This window comes from Cyprinus carpio, chromosome A7 (assembly GCF_018340385.1).
Source record: "Cyprinus carpio isolate SPL01 chromosome A7, ASM1834038v1, whole genome shotgun sequence".
Taxonomy (NCBI): domain Eukaryota; kingdom Metazoa; phylum Chordata; class Actinopteri; order Cypriniformes; family Cyprinidae; genus Cyprinus; species Cyprinus carpio.
The window spans coordinates 20,896,912-20,917,585 of NC_056578.1; the positions used below are offsets into that span (position 1 = coordinate 20,896,912).

At 38.6% G+C, this 20,674-nt stretch overlaps 1 protein-coding gene and 1 long non-coding RNA gene across 3 annotated transcripts in view; one reads left to right on the top strand and one right to left on the bottom strand.

Moving 5' to 3' along the window:
* Positions 1 to 970: 970 nt before the first annotated feature.
* LOC109108041 (iroquois-class homeodomain protein irx-5-like) lies at positions 971 to 4,054 on the bottom strand. Its single transcript, XM_042760317.1, has 3 exons — positions 3,529 to 4,054; positions 2,246 to 2,651; positions 971 to 1,739 (listed from the first exon to the last, which is right to left on the bottom strand). The coding sequence occupies exons 1-3, from the start codon at positions 3,766 to 3,768 to the stop codon at positions 1,048 to 1,050; spliced, it is 1,338 nt and encodes a 445-aa protein (XP_042616251.1). The 5' UTR covers positions 3,769 to 4,054; the 3' UTR covers positions 971 to 1,047.
* A 95-nt stretch (positions 4,055 to 4,149) lies between these two features.
* Positions 4,150 to 20,674, top strand: part of LOC109113480 — a 43,901-nt gene continuing 27,376 nt past the window's right edge. Inside the window, exons 1-3 of one of the 2 annotated variants that reach the window (XR_006160454.1) lie at positions 4,150 to 4,516; positions 6,211 to 6,321; positions 12,240 to 12,697. This is a non-coding gene — a long non-coding RNA (uncharacterized LOC109113480). Of the gene's footprint in view, positions 4,517 to 6,210; positions 6,322 to 12,239; positions 12,698 to 20,674 lie in introns of those variants that run through there. The other variant, XR_006160455.1, reaches the window with a different exon arrangement.

The window sequence follows — 20,674 nt, forward strand, 5'->3', positions numbered from 1 at the left end:
CAGGCCATGCCAGGGGGACATTTGCTTTTCACGGCACCTTGGCTACACTCTTGAAAGCCATCAGCCTCTATAATCCAAAGCACCATTAAGCCTATCCTACCATTTAATGATATAACAGAGCTGTATGCTCCCAGACCCAGTCCGCATCGCCGCGCGCCTCTAACCACTTTGCCACGCCTAGGAAATAGTAATGAGGTCTAAATTTGGCATAAAATCGAACTCATTACTGGAGTTCGCCACCTGATTGCTTTGCATATAACACGACGCGGTTGGAATGTAATTGGGTTAAACGACTGCTCGACACTTTTGCCGGTGTTGTCATATCAATATTCATCCGTCGAGGCATCTCTCTGTTTGCAAAAGATAGATGAACATTGCCCCGACCGAATGCTATCGGGGAAAAAAAAAAACTTCTGTAAAAACTTAACAGCTACCGATAAATAAAGCCCCGTCTTCAAATGGCTTCAAAATGTGCCACCCTTGCCTGTTTTTTTTTTCTTTTTCTTTTTCTTTTTTAAGAGGTAAATCCTGAAACAGTATGTTCCTGCTAATTCCAAGTATTATCACACTGCTTTACTTGGAGACATTTCAGCGTTTAGCAATAACAGCCTATTTGTCCGGTCATGATGTAATTTATCCGCAAATAAATTATATATTTTTAAATTGTGCAGCTATCAAATTCTCATTAACATACATGCAAACTCCCAAAACAATCGCTGCACACATTTTCTTTTCCATAATTTACTTCAAAGATAGTGTATTGTCAATTTTAAATACAAAATGCTACATTAAATATACATATTAGTCTTTAATACAAATAGACTCAGGCGGCTGCAGCGTTTAAGACAATTCTTAGAAGTTACATCCTCTTAACCATTCAGAAACTAAGATTTTGAGGATAAGCATTTACTCAGAAAATAATTGTCCTCAGATTTTTTTTATTATTAATAATATTTTTTTTAAATCAGAATGCGTCTTCTTTTGCTTCTTCTTTAAGCAACCACAAATAATAAATAAATGTCCGTGTGATTGGCGATGAATCCGGTATTAAATGTTTGACATACCTTTCTTTAGCTCATAAGGTGAGTCTTTACAATTATCTACCTGTGTTTGGCTTCTTACTTTGCTCTCTCTTACCAGAGCCTCGGCTCTGTTTAAAATAGTCTGGCTTAATCCATTGAAATGTGCAGTGGAACTGGTGTTGGTGCCGTGGCTGCTGTGGAGGTGTCCGAAAGTGCTATAGTTCGTGTAGCCCGGGTAAAAAGGGGACGTGTAGTAAATAGGCCGAGAAAGGACAGTGTTATTAGGGAGAGGGCACTGAGGGGAAGACCGGGTCGGCGAGGCAGCGTTGGCTATGACTGTGCTTTGGCCCAACCCCGCGGCCTGTGGAGCCTCACTGCTCCCTTTGCACCTGTCCGAGGACGTGGCGATCTCGGCTAAAGAAGAGAGTTTTTTTTTTTTGGCCGAAGGGGGAGAATGAATAACAGACGTTACGTTGCTGTTCCCCGTGCTCGCGGTGTGGCCCGGTTCTGATGGCTTTTCTTGCGTAATGAGATCATTTCCTCTGTGTAGGACGGAGGGAGAAGAGGTGGTGGGTTTTGCTCTTTCGGCGAGCAAATCTGTCCGCTCCTCTGTGTCTTTTAATTCCGAGTCTGTCAAAGGTGGATCAAGCTCTTTAGCATGAGACTCGTCTTTAAACCTGTCGCATGGTATTTCCCCTGGGTTAATGAGTTTATGATCTGAAAGTAGAAAAAAAAAAATAAAAGATTCGATAAAGCAAGATTTGTCTAAAATAACATTATGTATAATTTTTGAGAAAGAGAAAATATTGCACGCACATTTTAAACTGTTGTGTATGCCTAGTTTTACGGTTTCAAAAAAACTCATTACATTTATTTCTGTGCAATGAAAAAATCATTTAACATTTATTATTATTATTATTATTAGTATAATAATAATAATAATAATAATAATAATAATAATATAGCTGGTGTTATTATAGCTATAAATTAGATGCCGTGCGCCAGCTGTGTCCTTATTATGCAGCTCGAGATAAATGAAGTGCAAAACACCATACGTCACCAGCAATTCTCACTCCATAAGAAGTCAAATTAGAGGAGTTCAAGGTGATTATTATTTAAAGCAATTCTCCCATTATAAATAATATACCGCCATTAACCAGCAATCAATTTTACGCCCGGAGTGGAAACGACTGCAATGAAAAATTGATGATTTTTCCACAGACCTGCCTCTGTGTCTGTGGAGTCTCCCCTGTCCGTGGGCTTGTTTGGCTCGTCGTCGTCGTTTTTCTCGAGATCAATGTTTTCGTCCTCCTCCTCGTCCTCGCTCCGGTTCCGTGGGGTCCAGGTCATCTTGTTCTCCTTCTTTAGCCTTCTCCTGGCGTTAGCGAACCAAGTGGACACTTGAGTGAGGGTCATTTTCGTGATGATGGCCAGCATGATCTTCTCGCCTTTGGTGGGGTACGGGTTTTTCCGGTGCTCATTAAGCCAAGCTTTCAAAGTCGCTGTTGCGTCCCGGGTAGCATTCTTGCGGTAAGCTGGGTCTCCATACGGGTACGAGCCCAAGGGAGCAGCGTAAGGATGATACCCTATAGATCCGGCCATGCCTGTCGTGTGGTCATACGGGGAGCTCTGCAAGGAGCCAAACCAGTTGTTTTATTAGCAAAATATCACTTTATGGACACCTGCGCACAATGTAGGATCGGTTACAAACGCAAACACACTATAAACAAACACTCTTGCACACACACATGCATGCCACATGTACACACTTTAAATCTATTTAATCAAAACAGTAAAGCGCAAGGCCGCGGGGCCACATATTCTATCATTTCAATTTTGTCAGTTGCCTCATTCCCCTCAGCAAGAATTATTGTGAAATGCAATTTCACAACTTTCCATTCAAAATCCCTCCTCTTTGTAAACGATCATAAACCTCCCCTTCAACAGCTATACTGACTTTTGACAATGTTTATATTCAGATTAGCCAGCTAATTAGAAATTGACCAGCATTGACCAGCGCTGGCTTACGTGCACGCAATTCATATTTAAATAGCCGGTAGAACATGTTTTCTTTATTAGCCTATTTGACTAAATACATGGTTAAAGACACATAAGAAACAACTGATAATTTATTCCTTTTGATATCAGGAATATTCCTCACCTGGAGCCCACATAACTAAGGAAATCGTGTTGCAACAAATGCTAAAAAAAAAAAAAAAAAGAATTATCAAATGCCCCTTTATTGTAATGTCTGTTTGAGAACAATTTTTGGTTAGTTTTTTTTTTTTTTTTTTTTTTTACTGCAATAGCCTATGTATTATTTAAAGTACCATGAAACCCAGTCAAATTCCGCGAATGCATATTTGATTGTTAAAACCGCAGATGTTGCGCAAATGATTACTGTGCGTCTCAGTCTTGCAACACAATATGCATTACAACAAAGCGTAAAAAATTTATCCGGCAACTTCTAAAAGTAGAAAAATAAGACCGTGAATATCGCACTCACCACATAAGAAGTGAAAGTAGCGGCGGCCGCATCAGCACTGTACGGGAGATGGGAATTATAGCCTGGCGAGGCGCTGGTGAACGCTGTAGATCCGGCATAGGGAGCGAAAGCAGAGCCAGAGGAAGATCTCCCTAGCTCCTCTGTCCGGGGTCCCGATATCACGCTTGTACTGTAGGCAGGACAAGAATAGAGTGCCAAAGAGGCGGATGGCTGATACAAGTAGCCCTGAGGGTACGCCATGGTGAAGATCCAAATATAAGCTTCTCTCTTGAGCTCTTCTCCCTCAAACTCTCACGCGCTCTTTGCGCTCGCTCATAGAGTTCCGAGTAAACAGACCTCCGTCCCGTCCTCCTCACGGTGATATCAGAGATGGCAATTAAAGAGAACGACGAATGCATAGACTTCACACTCGTTAATCAGTCGTTGTTCGTTGTTCGGATTTTCGAGGCGCTCTCTCACCCTCTGCGCGCGCTGTGACTCTCATGCCGAGCGCGCGGGACAAGTTTTTTGCTCTCGGATGGGGCTTTGCTTCGGAGAGTATCTTACCAGGATGCTAAGTTGGAAATTGAGGATCCTGACGCCTACTATGAGCCTCTCGCTCCTCCTCTCGGGGTGTAGTCATCGAAAGAAAGGCAAGCTGGGTTACAGCAGCTCAGCCTGAATCGACACACACACACACACACACACACACACACACACTATCTCTCTCTCTCTCTCTCTCTCTCTCTCTTTCTCTCTCTACATTCATACCCTGGTACTCACTAACAATCTTCCCCGCTATCCCCCTATTTTTGTCTCTAACAAGCCTCAATGCTTTAGATTGAGCTGCTTCAACCCCTGGATGGCGGTCTCATGCGAGCCAGTACATCAACTTCAACTTTCCTCATTTTCTAAATACACGAAGCCTTCATTTTCACGCATGATTAATAACAAATGGACTGTTATCTTCTTGGGGACGGCTGGCCAAATACGACAGGAGACACTACAAGTACTGTTTGCAGTTCTTCATTCTCTTTGGTTTTGTGTGATTTCGTCGCTCATTTCAAGCTTGTCGAAACATACTTTTTTTTTTTTTTTTCTCAAGAATGCGCGACAGTCTGATCCATTGTGCCTTATGTCATCTGAACACGGATGTTTTGGTGTTGCTTTTAGACTGTCATGCGTTTGCAAATGATCATGTGTAATTTGGAGGTACTATATATTTTATTGCCTCATAGTATAAATGTATAGCTTGAAGAACATTTTTACACAATAGTTTTTACAAAAAATTAAAATAAAAATTCCCTCATTTTACAGAAACAAAGAGCCGAAAGTGACCGTATGCGCGCTTAGATCAAGTCTCAGCGGTAAGAAAGTGAAGAAGTAACTTTTGACAGGTGTTAACTGATTTGTCCGCTGGACAGTTTACGCCTTAGATCCCCGAACAAACCAGATCTTCTTCTCCTTTACACCAAAGCCCCAAGCGCAGACAGATTAAGACCATATAAACCACGGAAAATCCATCACGACCAGGGGCTCTAAGCCCCTTTGATTCAAACAGATATATTCCTCAGCGGCGGAGAATATCCTTATGTATTTTATTCTATTTGCTCGCAGACTATATTGTGTGCGTCTATACTAACAAATAACAAAGAGCTATCATAAATACTTAATTAAAAAAATATACCTAAATGCATTAGGTTAAAACTGATTTTATTTACTGCACACGTCATCACAACAACACATGATAACTAGAACTCAAAAACCTAGAACAAGCTACATGTAATGTATTTTTTTATGATGAAATTTCATAATTTAAGTGATGTCAACACATAGCCTACCCAAATAATGAAAAATGGTGGAAATGGCGCAAAAATTGCATTAATAGCATACTAAATCTACTAATCTACCAAGTTTCCTTTACACATATTTACAAACGGCAGGTGAACTGATAAATTCATCCAGTGTCAATGATCAATATGCAAAAAGTAAAAAAAAAAAAAAAAAAAGTGGTGGCTGAGGACCTTCAAGCAAGAGTCAGTGGACTGGCTCACTTGTTAAAGTCTCTCTGAGCCGAAAGGGATCGCTGTAGGCGCTGCTACAAAGTGCGTTCATGAGGTCACGTGTTACTGCTCTCTCAAGAGTGAAGAATGATGACGCTCAAACTCAGTGGACCAATGCTAAGTTCAAAGCAAAACAAACTGTAGACATACGAAATTACCGCGATGTGATAGTACAGTGTTTTTTATCATGTCTGCACCACCCGTGAGTGTATATAAATAAATGAAATTCAACTGAGGAGCATACGAGATGTCAATAGCTCATGAGTGTTATTTATTGAAGTGTTTTATTATGTGTGAACCAAAATTGAATTTTGGTTTTTTTTTGTATTTTTTCTTTTTGAGTAGATTTCGTGAATGGAAGCAAATATATATATAGGCTATATATATTCCATATCCCATATAAAATCCTTAATCTCATTCAATACCCCACTTGCTATTTATGTTTCCTGTTGTTGTTGTGGTGGTTTTTTTTCTTTTATTTATTTTTTTTTTTTTTCAACTGCAGCACAGTTGGAAGTGCACAGTCACCTTTAAATAGCGAATCGGTTTCCAAGGATACCCGGGAGTAGTATTTAAATGACGTCAGTATTCATTGATAGAGTATTATCGGCAGTAATGAGTTCTTCTTCTTCACCAATAGGATTCGATAAGCAGCCTGTTTAGCGATAGTGGAGGGGTGAATGAAAGAAAGCTTGGAAAGAGAGATGAAGCAGGGACTAGTCACACTCTACATGCGCTGCATGGCATAAAGGTAGGAAACTGCTTATTTAACTTAAATGACATTATTTATATAATAGCCTCATCGGAGCAGTAGGTAGGCTAAGTGGACGAATACTTGAACAGCAGCACTTTTGAACATGGTGTTTTAGCAAAGGGGTCTTATATTGAAATAGTTCGAGCTTTATTTTCCCGAAATGCTCCCGTGAACTCCCAGACTGGACGGCAAGGGGAGGTGTAGGCTTATGTTAGGATGTGCGCTCAGTGATGTATAAGTTATTTTCTTTCGCTTGTTTTATGACGGAGGCTTATGTTTCCAATTGTGCATATTTGTTATGACTAGGCGTGCAGATATGCAAGAGTCTGAATCTTTGCACAACAATGCAATATGTCAAACAACATATAACTAAGACAATAAAATGTATAAATAAAATAAAATAAAAAGTAGGGGGAGATATTTCCAGCGGTGCTTTTCCACCAAAATGCCGGAGGGAAACGACATAATTTAATTTGGATTTAGAAACTATTATTAGAAAGCATTATCTATTGTAGCAGACTAATTGCTTCTCGAGTTCGCGCGCAGAATGGGCTGGTTAAACAAAGTTAGTTAACGTGAAGTGCATGACAGGTTTCCTTGAGGCACGAGGTTAGGCGTGTCTCTCCCGACAGCAGCGGGCAGCCGGTAACGTGTACCTCTCTCTCTGTCCCCCTCAAACGGATTTTAGCCACTCCAAATCTGCCCTAAACCGATTAGTTGACGCCAAATATTCTTTGATGTATTAGCTAAGGGGTTTTCCCACTTGGAAGCCAATTGAAATTCTAAACAGTCCGCCGCTAATGCTTTGGGGAGATCCGTAGCGAATAATGGATGTGATTTATTTTTGACCTTGCCATTTTATGAAATGATTAAACACATGTGCACAAGTAAACCCTATTCCCTAAGCAGCAAAGCAACATACTACTACTACTACTAATAATAATAATTATTATTACTATTTTTAATATCATTATTATTTTGTCATTAAATGGCAAAATAAACTTCAAAAATAAATTTATATGTAAGTGATATTTAGGTATATTCTGTACTAGAAATTATATGGCGTGATACACTGCACATAGAATCCATGCACATTTGAAAGAGAAAACCATTTTATTTACCATGACTTTATTAATTTTAGTCATTTTGTGCTTTTTTATGCTTTGATATTTTTACCAAATCTACTTGTCTACTATTGAGTGCAGAAAGTGTAAAAATGTTCAAATAATTGTCTTCTACCGATTGTTAGTAATACTGTGAAAGCAAATATCAAAGTGAACTACAATCAATGTTTGTCATCTTTTCGACAACATTAAAACTGTGCATTTAATTTTTGCTTTAATTAATAAAATGCATGCACAACCCAGGGAAATATATAAATATTCATATCAATTTGTTTCCATTCAACATTATGAGTGTAAGCATTTGTTTGCATGAGTGACCGCATACACATCCATGTGTTTATTCATAACAATGGTGCTTGTAATGGAGCACTCCTAACCATGATCCAAATATAAGTAGGGCACAAGATCAAAAGGGGCAATGCTGATCCTTTAAAAGAGCATTCTAAATCTGTCAGTACTCTTTATTGAAACCACCTAGAATGTTGATGCAGGAGCTCATTTATTTTAAACATGATTACTGTGGTATTTTTTTCTGCCCCTAAAACAGGTGTGAAAATACCATGAGGGACTTCTAGCAGATTTAATCGACTTGCTGATTCTCATCATGATAGCCTTTACCACCCCAGTCAATTTTAAGTGTTCAAGTGTTCATATGGCAGAGATAGACTGGGTCCCCCAGCTGTGGCTCCATATTCCCGGTAGTCTTCCTCAGAGGCCCCTGGTGACTGACAGGCCGTTAGCCAGGCTAAATGATGTGATGATGAGCTTTTTATGAGAATGGATTTAGAAATGAGAGATTTCAGACAAAGATTGTGTGCATTTTTCTCTCTCGTTCTTTCTGTCTCTCTCTCTCTCTCTCATCTCCCTCCCCGTCTCCCTCTCTTTCCCCTGCCAGCCGGCTAGATTATGATTGATTTGGTTGAAATGGATTGTAGGAAGCAGACATTGATTTTTCAATGACTTCTCACCCCCAAAAAATATTTAAAGTTGTATCCACAACATAGGAATCTCAGTATCCGAAATTCTCTCTTCTCCCTGTGTCATTCTTTGCTCTGAGAGCGAGAAAGCTCCGTAATGCAGTCTAGTCAACGATGAGACAAATGACCTGTAATGTTATTTTGAAATGAGTCAGTAAGCTGAAGGACTAAAGGAGTATTGATTTAGCCTAATGAGGATTGAGTGTTGGGAAAACAAGCTTTTTCAGGGTTTTGCCGACGTATCTCTTATCAGCACTAAGGCACACAACGATACAGTGCACTCTGTACTAAAGCAGTACTACTGCAGATGCCTGTATATTGTAAGGCCCATTTGCTGTCTGTTGATATTAAATCAGACACCACCAGCGTGTATGTGCACACATGTAAAGACTGTTACGATCAAATAGTTGCAGGAAAATATCGTTCATAAAAAGTAATCTGACAACAGATATTTTAGCTGGTCACATTTTATGAGTGTATGAAAGAGCCTTTAGGTATCATAGGTGCAATAGATTTTTTTTTTTTTTTTTTTTTTTTTTAAGTTATGTATACAGACAGTTAGATAGCAGCTGTTTATTACAGTCACTGAATCAGAACTGAAATTATTGGTGTATTCACCATGGGTTTTAAGTTTTTTTTTTTTTTTAGCTTTGTGTGCGATGACAGAATAAACCTTGCCATTGCAACTTCAATCTTATAAAGTGTAGAAGCAACTTCAACAGATTATGATCATTTAGAGGGTCTTTACATTGACAAACTTTAATAATAATAATAATAATAATGTTTAATTTATATGCTACCATTCCATAGCTTAAGGACACTTTACATTTGAGATAGAAATAATGTTATATGTGATTTATTGATTTTAAGATTTTATGGTTTGTTTGAATGATAAAATGTGTTTTATTTCTGAACTCAAAAAATTACTAATTAAATAGTGCACACAGCCAGTAGTATTAGTAAACCAACTTCCTAGCCACAAGAGCAATGTGGTTTGTTCATAGTAAACATGAATAAAGATGTTTTGTTTGGATGGTGGTTTACAATTCTTGTCCCACAAAAAAACTACATTTGCCTAAATGTATGTAATTTGTGCTTTAGATGATTTCTACAGGTTGTTTTTAAATCTAAGTTTCTTATGTATAAGGTCTTATGTAGACAGTTGATAAACTGCTGTAGAAAAAAAAGTATCTTTACAAGCAGAGTCTTCATTAAAAGCCTCACTGAGACTTAAAATCTTAGCAGTCCCTGATCTGTCAAAATGCCCTTTAATTGGTGTGAGAAAACAAGTGGCCACAGTTGTTTTATTTCTGACTGCAGTTGTCAGTGTACACTGGGCATGCTAACATGACCTCTAGAGGATTAAAGTAAATGTAATTAAACTTCTTTTTCTCTAACGCTTTCTGGCTTGTTTCATAATGCTGGTATGGTAAGATGTTAGATAAAATGCTATTTTAGTTTTTTTTTTAACTAAACATACCATAAGATTGAATAATTAAAGTTGTTGAAAGTGAATAATAAAGAAAATTTTAAGGATGTTTACCTGGTGTGTTTTTACGTACAGTCCCAGATTGCTTTATGTCACTGCAATAGCATCCTTGTTTTGCTATCATCACACCATTTGGTACACTCTTTCAGCCACAGATCATTCCCCTTTTAAGCAAAGCCCTCCAGTCGTACCACTGGTCAGCACTGTGCCACTCCGGCCCTGAGGTTTGAGTAAGTCGTTAAGAGGCTCCTGGTTGCAGGTAATCAGCTGAAGCTGCTGCATAATTCTTAGTAGGTGTTGTATTCTATTCTCCTCTACCGTGAACAGCGGCTTGTTGTTGTTTTGTTTTCTCTGAGCAGCTCTTTGATGCCATATCCTCTTACAGTTGCTCAATCCCAGCAGCCATGTTCCATAAACATCCAACGGAAAACATCCTCTGCATTTGAAATGTAGATGGCTTTCTCTGCCTGCCTCTCTGCATACCGTACTTGCCCTCTCACATTCTCTCCCCAACGCTTTTCGCATCAGAGGTGTTGGGTTTCATAGGCTTCTTTCCATTGCCTTTGATACATTCAAACAGCTAACCGATCAAGCCTCTGTGTTTTGGTGTCAGGTGTAATCTGTGGCAACAATAATGCGAGCGAGGTCTCATTCCCCATTTGCTCCTCATTTGGATGATATCACTGAGGTGCTGGATCCAAATTAACTGTTTTGTTATGCTGCAATAGTACATGCTATGGCCTCTCATAATACATTTAGGAAGCTCAGGATAATGCCAACCAGTCATAGTACTTTATAAATATACTGTAGGTGTTGGTTCTTTTGAAATGTAATGATGAATTAATGCTATATTGCTTGGAAAATAATTATACAGAAATCATAAAGAGAAATATACTCCATGTTAAATGACTCCAAATGCTGTTAGAGAAGGAGTACATTAGGAGTCTTAAATTCTCCATAAACATTTCCTAGAGGTTCCCCACACCTGTTTGGCCTTTTGAGCACATTTTGCTCTGGGTATCTGTCCATATGCCTCTGAGGAACTTCTTCATTGTGAGTCTGTGCATCTATTTCCCAGTTGTGGCATTCAAGTGTTTCACTTTTGTTGCTTGGGGCCCAGGCATTATTTGCAGATGATCTGTTTGCATAACCCTCTTCCTTGCCTCCCTTCTCCCTCAGGGAGGATGTGTTTTAGTGTGACACACTGGTATCTGCGGGTGTGCTCACCCTTAATTTCCCATAAGCATCTGTAACCCAGAGAAATGTGGTTCCACCCTCGCAATAAAAATATAGCAGTGAGATCAAAGAGCCACTTGTCTCACCTGTGCTCACTCTCTAGTCCCATCACTACAAAACCAGGAAGATGTCGCCAGAGTTCCATTGTTACTCATATTAGACTCTACTCAAAGAGGTAATTCACCCAAAAATTAATATTTACTTTCATGTTGTTTCAAACCTAGCTCTTTCTTCTCTTTTTTATGTAGAATGATGTTTTCATTGTATGTACAAAAATATAAATTTTTCAAAATATCTTTTTTTTTCTTCATTTTTGGGTGAAGTATCTACTGTAAATTTTATGATTGTGCCAAAAAATAAAAATCTTTTTTTTTTTCTTTTTTTTTTATGATTCAAGGGTGTCCATCTGTTTTATCACATCTGTTTTTTTTAATAAGCAATGCTATTTTTTATTTTTGTTTGTTGATAATTAAGTAACCCACTATCAAAACATTGTTCATCGTCTCAGACATATTTGTTTCCCTGTAGCCTGTTAGTGAAGGCAAAAGAGCAGTGCGTGTGCAGTGAGTGTAACCAGTGAAGTGTGTCCCTATGCAGATGAGATGCTCTTCAGACAACATCAGTGTGTGAGCAGCACTCCGTGTAATGACTGTAGCGGAAGCTTCAGTTCTCATAGCTTAACACGACACACTCACCACATGCCTATATTTGCCAACACTGGGAGGATCTGTTGAAAAGCAGAGACGGCGTCTGAATATTTTGAGTGAGTCAAAAGGAGGGAAAGTTAAGAGGTCCGTCCATGCAGGAGACAGTACATAGATGCGCAGAGGTGAAAGCTGTGCTTCCGTCCTTGAGGGAGCCCATTTAAACAGCTCTTTGAAAGTGAAGCTAGACAGCACCGGGAGTCATCTCTCTGACTGGTGCTGTGAGCAATAGAGCACAGAGAGAGAGAAAGATGGAAGCGGTTGGGAGGCATAGCTTTCCAGATGAAATGTCTTGTTTTCATTGACCAAATTTCCTGTTCTAAATATTCACATAATGCCCATTCCTTACGTTTCTTTTGTGTGTGTTTTTCTTTATTTTGCACAGGTCCTGATGGAGAGAAAGAGAGGGAGTGGGAGGGAGACAGAGAGGACGAGGGAAAGCCCATAATGCTGTAATGCCCATTAGCGAGATTTCACGCACTCTCTCTGATCTGACTCACTGACAGAAGCCTCTAAGAGACTATAATGAGAATGTTTGGCAGGATTCTGGATGTTTGTGTGTGTGTGTGTGTGTGTGTGTGTGTGTGTGTCTTTTATGTGGGTAGTGTGTATCAGTGTCTAGGTGAATGCAGTTTTTATGTGCTCTGCTCATCAGCTGTGACAGAAAATAATAATATTTGATATGATGTATGCACCCACACATATCCTCACACATTATTATTCTTTGCCAAAAAAAAAAAAAAAAGAACAGTAAATTCTTGCTTGGCATTGTACATTTTTCAAAAGTCAAATGCACTGAGCATTAATTTTAGGGATGTATATTAAAATTACTTTTGTTTTAGCCAATAATAAGAAGCTATTATTAATTGTTGTAATTATTATTAAATATTTTATGTGGGGGGGAGCAAAATTTTAATATATATAAAGATTACAAAGGTTTGTAATAAAAAAAATGTGAATGGATAATTTATTATAAACATTCCATATATGAATATATGAATTGTCGGTTTGATTTCATGGGAACTTTAATATCAGCTATTGATAAACGTTACTGTGCCAAAATATTATTTATCCCTAGTTGATTTACTGTAGTTTACATGTGACAGAACTTAAAGGAATCAAACTGTGGTTGCAGTAGATCAACCTAATTTACTCATTAACATTTTTATCATGTTGAAACCCAGCTTCAGATTGCTTTGAAAGCAACATGTCTGTCGTCATTATGAAACATTAACAGTGTGTTTCTTTAATTCCTTAAGTGGCAAAAGTGACTAAAAATACCCATCCGCTGCTTTCTCTCTCTTTCTCTCTCTCTCTCTCTATAGTTCTCTCTCTCTCTCTCTCTCTCTCTCTCTCTCTCTCTCTCTCTCTCTCTCTCTCTCACACAGACACACACACACACTCACGCTCTCTCATTTTATTTTGCACAAATTAGCTTTGGTCCTGGAGGGCAAAATGACAAGAGGTTACTGGGAGACTATGTGTTTAATTAATTGAAAAATGCTCAAATTGCTTTTACAGTTGTTATTGGAGGTGAAAAAATGGAATCCATGTTGCCAGTACTGAGGCGTAATTAGCTCCTGGGGGATTGGAATATTTAGCATTAGCAATGTTGCTGCACTTAGGACACAAATTTCTGTTTTCATAATGAAGGGCCGGGGCTGTCGTTTAGGACAGCTGTAGTTTGAGGGGGTGGGGTGGGGGTGTTGAGGGTTTGGCGGTCCTGTGCAAAGGAGAGAGACACCCTGTCTGCCCTCTCTCTCTCTCTGTATGTGTGTCTGTGAAGGATATGGCAGCAAGGGCTCCCAGGGGCCACACATAACCCCAAAGTATTTAAGTTTCCAATTAAACTGAGAACCAGCTTCCACTGCAACAAGCTTGAAAACAGCCAATGAGTTTCCACACACAACTCAGGGAAACCGTGGCCAATAGAAGTGAAGGAAAGGAATGGGAAAATAGCAGAAAATCCTTTGTTTATTCAAACTTTAACTTTATTTAGACTTCTTTTTTTTCAGTACGGAGATGGTTGGGAGGGAGAGGAGGTGAGAGGGAGTGTGGAGAGAAAGAGAGAAGGGAAGGGAGAATACAAGATTTTAATGATCTGCTGTGGAGAATCAGTGTGGAGTCCTTGGAGACTGCTGGGCTAGTTTGAAGCAGCATGGTCTCATTTGGTTTGGACTGAGTGTGGCAGTCCAACTGAGCTCTTATACCATGCTGTCTAAATGCCTGCCTGCTGCTGCCTCTAACTGCCGGTGTGTGTTTGTGTTTGTGTGTGTGTGTGTGTGTGTGTGGACATATGTCATGTGGATTGCATACAGGACGTGTGAAAGAATAAGTCTGCTCTGTTAAGTCCACTTGTTAAACCATAATAATTTCCACCTTGTCCATTACACATTCGCCACGTGTTTAATGGTCAGTTCTCTCTCTGTCCGTTTTGTTTGGCAGTACAGAAAATGCTTGGACAGTCTATTTCATTTCTTTTTTTTAGGCTATGCTAAAATAATCACCATTGTCAAAACACTGTGCATTGCTACATTCAGATGCTGAATGTTCAATAAACTGGTGTTTTTTTAATTATTTTCCTGCTTTGAGACGATATACTGAAATCATCTGCCTCCTAGATTTTTATGTACTCACTTGGTTGTTATGGACAAAATAAAAACTAGAGTTTACATAGACAGTCTGAGTAGCTTTCAGTTGATTTCGCGAGTTGACACACGAAGCAAGAAGAATTACAAAGTACACTTCTACTAAGCATAAATAATATGCATAACACATTCAATTTTGGGTCAGTTATTTAGTTTCTGAATTATATTTTACAATACATTTTAGAATAAAAATTTCACATTTTTCAGAAAATCTTCCTTTGTAATCCACAGATAAAATAATGACATTATATTTTTGGAAGAATTTTTATGTGAACTGTCCCTTTAATTGAGAAAATATAGCTAAATGACTGTCCTTTTACATCCTAGACACCATGCCCATTGTACAGAAAATATGCTAATTGGGGCAATGGGAGAAACTGAGACATGGGGTTATTTAATTTCCCAGGGTGCATTGGGCTTAGCAGAGATGACAGAGAGGCTGAGGCAGAGTGTAACGGGAGCTTCACCGCAGCAGCCCTGCTCTGGGCTTCCAAACGACAGAGGAGCACCGTGAGAAAGAGAGACGGAGAGAGAGAGAGAGAAAAAGAAAGAGAAGGAAAGTAGACCTCTGAGCTGTGACTCTTGTTCTATAAAGCACACATCATTAAATGATATAATGTTACTGTCAGTTTGTCATGCAATAGTGTCAACGAAAAAACTTTACAAGACTAGTGCCAAATTGAGAGGGAGAGGCAAACAGGTTCTTGCCAATCATTCATCATTGTCTCACTTCCTCTCTCCTCTCTTGACAGACTTGGTCTTTTTGTGTGCGATAACTAGAATTCCTTGTGACATTTGTTGTGTGAAGATTACTTACTGGCCCATAGCAGAACAGTGATGGTTTTAAAGACACGTTGTTGTTGCTGTCCCAGCCTCGACACCTCACCCACAAACTGTGCCTCCTGTCAACCCCCACAGGCACCTATTGTGGCAAATCAGTGACCGTACCATTCCTTCTTTCTGCTCTTCACCAACAAATGATAAACTAAGTGGAAAAAAAAAAGACAGAATGGAATGAAGAAGAAAAGAAGATCCAGAGCATGTTGCCTTTTGGCTGAAGTCGTTGAGGACAATGCAAGTGCTGGACCATCATTTTCAAATGCACTGAACAGTGTATAGAATTGACAAGTACTGACAAGTTTCATCAAACAAACATTTCATTATTATATTTCTTACAATACAATACTTAATTGAAAATGAGTGTAATGTTTAAATAGAAAAGCAACATAATAACTAATCAATGCTGGCTTTACTTGCTTTTTGATTACGAGTATGTCATGTCATAGTGTTTTGTTTAGTTCTGCTGATAGTTGCTGCATAGTTGATGTATCATTTGAATTCAAATAGCACCTGTCTCTTTTAACAGATTAACAATAGTTGTGAATTCTGACTGAATTAAATTTTTATTATATTTATTATAATTGTTTTAAACTCATTAAGATATATATTTCTAATGTATAATACTGTAGATGTTTTACAGGCATTTTTTTTCTTAACAGCAAAAATATTTTTTCTGTTTTTCAATATATAATAAAATATTTTTCTTTTTGACAGAGACCAGCTTTTACAAAACACAGCGTAGATATTATGCAAGAATACATCTTGCTTGAATGGCTTAGTCTACTGTAATGGAAAATATATAAAAATGTTTAAGGATTTGGAAATAAAACACGTTTATATATATATATATATATATATATATATATATACACCACTCTTGTGATACAGAATAGAGAAAGAAGCAGTCAAATGAGTTTATTGTTCTCATCTGGTCTAAATCTGTTGTAAACCTGTGGCTGGCTTGGGTGGTCTTGATCGTTTACAGTAAAGTGAGGTTATTTTGTGTGTGTGTTTGCTGAATAAATGACCAAGCACAGCTGTTTTAGCACTTAGCTAATTTTGTTCTGGACTATGAGTGTGCTTGCATGGATGTGTATGTGGTTGTGTGTTTGTTAACTTTTGACCTTCTCACACTGATTGAACAGTTGGATGGATATTTATCGTCTGTCTCACACATACATGCATTTTAAGACCTTGAATGCAAAAGTCACCAACCCTGAACAAATAACATATATGTGAAGTAATTAAAGATACACTTAAAAATAATCAGAAGCAGCTCTTTCAAACAACAAATAAGGAAAGGAATCATTTTAGTGTGAACTTATTGTTTGGCATGGGCACGGCCTGGCAGTGAGGACTGCAGGGAGCTGGGGATGTGTATCTGCTGTCTGGGTGTTAGACACAGACTGTGTATGTGTGTGTGTGTGTGTCGCAACAAGACCAAGTGAGAGAAGCAGATGGGTAAAAAGCATATTTGTGTTGGGTAGTTACTTCAGGTGAAAGTAAAACACTAGATGGGGAGAAATTGTGATCACACATCTACAGGGTTAGTGACAGACAATAGCTGCTGTAAAATTCTCTCACATCTTGCCTGCTTTGTATTCATGGCTCCCGTCTACTTTGTGACCCTCTCTCTCTTTCCACATCCTCTCAACTCTCTCAATCTCTTTCAACCTCTTCAATGCTTCCCTTTCTTCCTGGAATATTTGCTGTATTTTTCCCTCTCTGTCTAAACTCTCTGATCAGGTGGGTTTGAGAGAGAACCTTACCTGTCAACGCGCTCCTTTCTCCTCTTTATCCAGCCTAACATTTCAAATGTCATTTTCACCCTGTTGGCGTTCTCATTCCTAGTAAGTCTAGCATATTAAAAATGGTATGATCTTTCTTTTTTAGATTTAATCTCAAAGGTCCTTGCAAAATGTAAGCATTTGTGTATGCGTGTGTAGTAAACAGTAGCTCATATCAGCACATTATTCGCATCACTGCTCAATTAAGAATTTTTTTTTTTTGTCCAAATCAGTCACTCAGCTGACAGTGTTTCGGTATGTAAATCGATATGTGCACTAAAAGCATTGTGTGAAAACTGCAAGCAGGTGTTGTTTGTCACTGTTGGTTTGGTTCTGGCAGATTTAGGCTCTTATCTTCTTGAATCTGTGTCATCTAATTTCTGTGGGAATTGTTTTGACAAAACAGGTTAGCATAAGGTGGGAGATGTCAGACAAAACAAAGACTCTTTCAATTTGTGTGCGTACGTGTGAGCATTTGCGTGTCTGTCTCTCCATGGGAAACACGTGTCAGTCATCCACAAGGTGTTACACTGGATATGACATCATGGCCCTCTAGGGCTTGTGCTGGGAAGACGAGTTGTTTGATTCTGTGTAAAAGAACAGAGTCTGGAGCTAACTGTGAAGATCTGCTTCTATCTCAGCTGTTGTAAATGTCTTGCTAACACAAATACAGCTCACAGGTGCATGTCAAAACAAATGCACAACCTTTTTGCTCCTGTTTACAGGTCTTGAATAAAGGCACATGAGGTTGGCAGAATCTAACAATTAATGTGTTTTATTAGGCTGCAGATAATTACAATTCAGAATGTGTTCTTAATACACGATTTTCTGAATACCCAAACCTGATTCGTCAGTCGTGCCATCCAGTGGTCTGATATATTCAACTTCGTCCATGACAACACTTTCTGCAACTTGCTTTCTCTTGTTTCATGTACAAAAATTGGAAAACGTCAAAATTCAGTGCAACCTGCTGCGTTCAGTTTTTTTAAGTTCTTCTAACTATTGCTTTAAAAATTGTCCTATGGAACACTACTTTTTGTCAGTTTAAATTTGTCAATTCACTAAATGCAAAATGTCTCATTCAGCCAATAAATTCATCAAGGAAATTAGATTTCTTGTTCAACATTTTTTTTTTTTTTTTTGCAACAATTATTTTAGTGACAGTAATGACAAAACAACAACAATAGTTTAAAAGAAAGTCAGGAAACAATTATAATTCTATAACCTGTAACATTTCAGCACTATTATCCAATTTATTTGTTTAGACTACTGTGTTTTTATTTGTGAGAATTCTGTTGGTCTAACATAGTTTGTTGTTGTTGTTGTTTTTTCTTTTTTTGTTTCAAAGAATTCACATTTCTTAATATTTGTTATTTAAAAAGTCTCATAAACTGGGAAAAATAAATATGTATTTGACTTTTCTTTTTTTTTTTTACAGTGTACAGACATAAATGTAAGAAATGCCATCAGAGGTCTTCACTATTAATATTACTGTAATATTGTTTCAGTATTTGTCTTGTTGCTGTAGGCTGACTGTTTTGTGCACGCACACACACACACACACACACACGCACGCACGCACGCACGCACGCACGCACGCACGCACGCACGCACACACACACACAAATACAATAGACTTTGTCTTTCTTATAAAAGAAAAGAAAATCCTAATATTTATTAGATTCCATCAATACATTTCTAGTGATTTAACCAATCTGATATCTGATATGCAGATGTTCTACTTCCTGGATGTTTTCTGATTGGCTAGTTTGAACTGTTCCTGTTGTAGCAGGTCATGTGATTGTCTGTGCAGTGTGTTGTTGGTTGTGAGAGGCTCATGCAGTGCAGACAGGCAGGATTGATGTGGGGCGGGTAAAGGCTAAGGGAACAAGACTGCAGGCCTTTGAAGTCCTGCAGGAGGGGAGTAAATTGATATATCAATTTAAGCCACGGTGCCTATTAGAGGAGCTCCAGTCAGGTTAATGTGATAGCCCTAGCATTACCCTTTCAGCCCTGCCCCAGTGCCCTACTCATATACACACACACCATCAGTACCTGCCAACCAGTGGCTGCAACAGGGTGTAAATAAAGCAGAGGAACAGTAGACTATCTTTCTCTCTTTCTGTCTCTCACTATGGGTGATTTAAAATCTCTCTGGCCCTTCTAATAGCCTGTTAGGTTCAGAGTTGAGGGGTTTCTTTAAAGTGGGAGACTTTAAAGTGGCAGAAGTTTAGGGTGCTTTCAGTTAGGACCCTTCTGATTTAGCCAAGGCATTCCTTGCATATAAACTTTGGAGAGCCTCGATTGAAACTGCTTTAATCCAGACACTGCTATATTTATTATTAAACCTTTGTCTTTGGGGTCAGATCACAAGATTTTGGTTGTCCGTCAACATTACCGCTCACTCAATCAGTTCTGTCACAATACTCTACAGTCATGGCCAAAAGTTTTGGCAGTGACATAAATTTTGTGTTTTGCTTAAGCTGTTTAGGTGTTCATCCACATTGTTTCTAGATTATTGTGTAAAGTGATCAGATGCACTTTAAATAATTGCTTAAGGCTTCATTGGCCAAAAAAATTAACTTTTCACAAAAAAAAAAAAAAAAAAAAAAAAAAAAACATTTCATTTTTTTTTTGATCCTGACACAAAATGATTACATTAATTGACTAATTATATCAGCAGCACATGTGAAAGTGTTTATGAGTACTAGTCAGGTAAAATCACTATCATACTAATTAGATTGTAAGAGCAGACTGATTGCTATAAACAGAGGGAAGAAGCATTTCCAATTTTTGTGTTCTTGTTAGGAATGGTTACCTCCAAAGAAACATGCAGCTATCATCGCGGTGCATCAAAATGGCCTCGCAAGTAAATTTCTACAAAAAATATTGTACCAGAAAGAACCATTTACCGGATCACCAAGAGCTTCAAGAAGAGAAGTTTGACTGCAGTGAAGTATTCTTCAGGACGTCCCAGAGTGTCCAGTAAGCGCCAGGACAGTCTCATCCTGAGGAGTCAGCTACAGAATCATGTCACCACCAGTGCAGAGCTTGCTCAGGAACGGCAGCAGGTTGGTGTGATATCATCTGCACACACAGTGATGCCAAGACTTTTGGACAATGACCTGGTGTCAAAGAAGACACTTCTCCAAATAAAAAACATCAAAGACAGCCTGAAATTCTGCAGGAAGTACAAGGATTGGACAGCAGAAGACTGGTGCAGTTATTTCCTCTGATGAAGCTCCCTTCTGACTGTTTTGGACATCTGGAAAATTGATTGTTCGGAGAAGAAAATGTGAATATTACCATGAGTCCTGTGAAACAGTGAATCATCCTGAGACCATTAATGTGTGGGGTTGCTTTTCAACCAAGGGAGTGGGCTCACTCATAATTCTGCCCAAAAACAATAAAGAACGGTATCAAAATGTTCTGCAAGAGCGACTTCTTCCAACGATCCATGAGCAATTTGGTGATCCGTGCATTTTCCAGCATGATGGAGCACCATGTCACAAAGCAAGAGTGATAAAGAAGTGGCTCGAAGATCA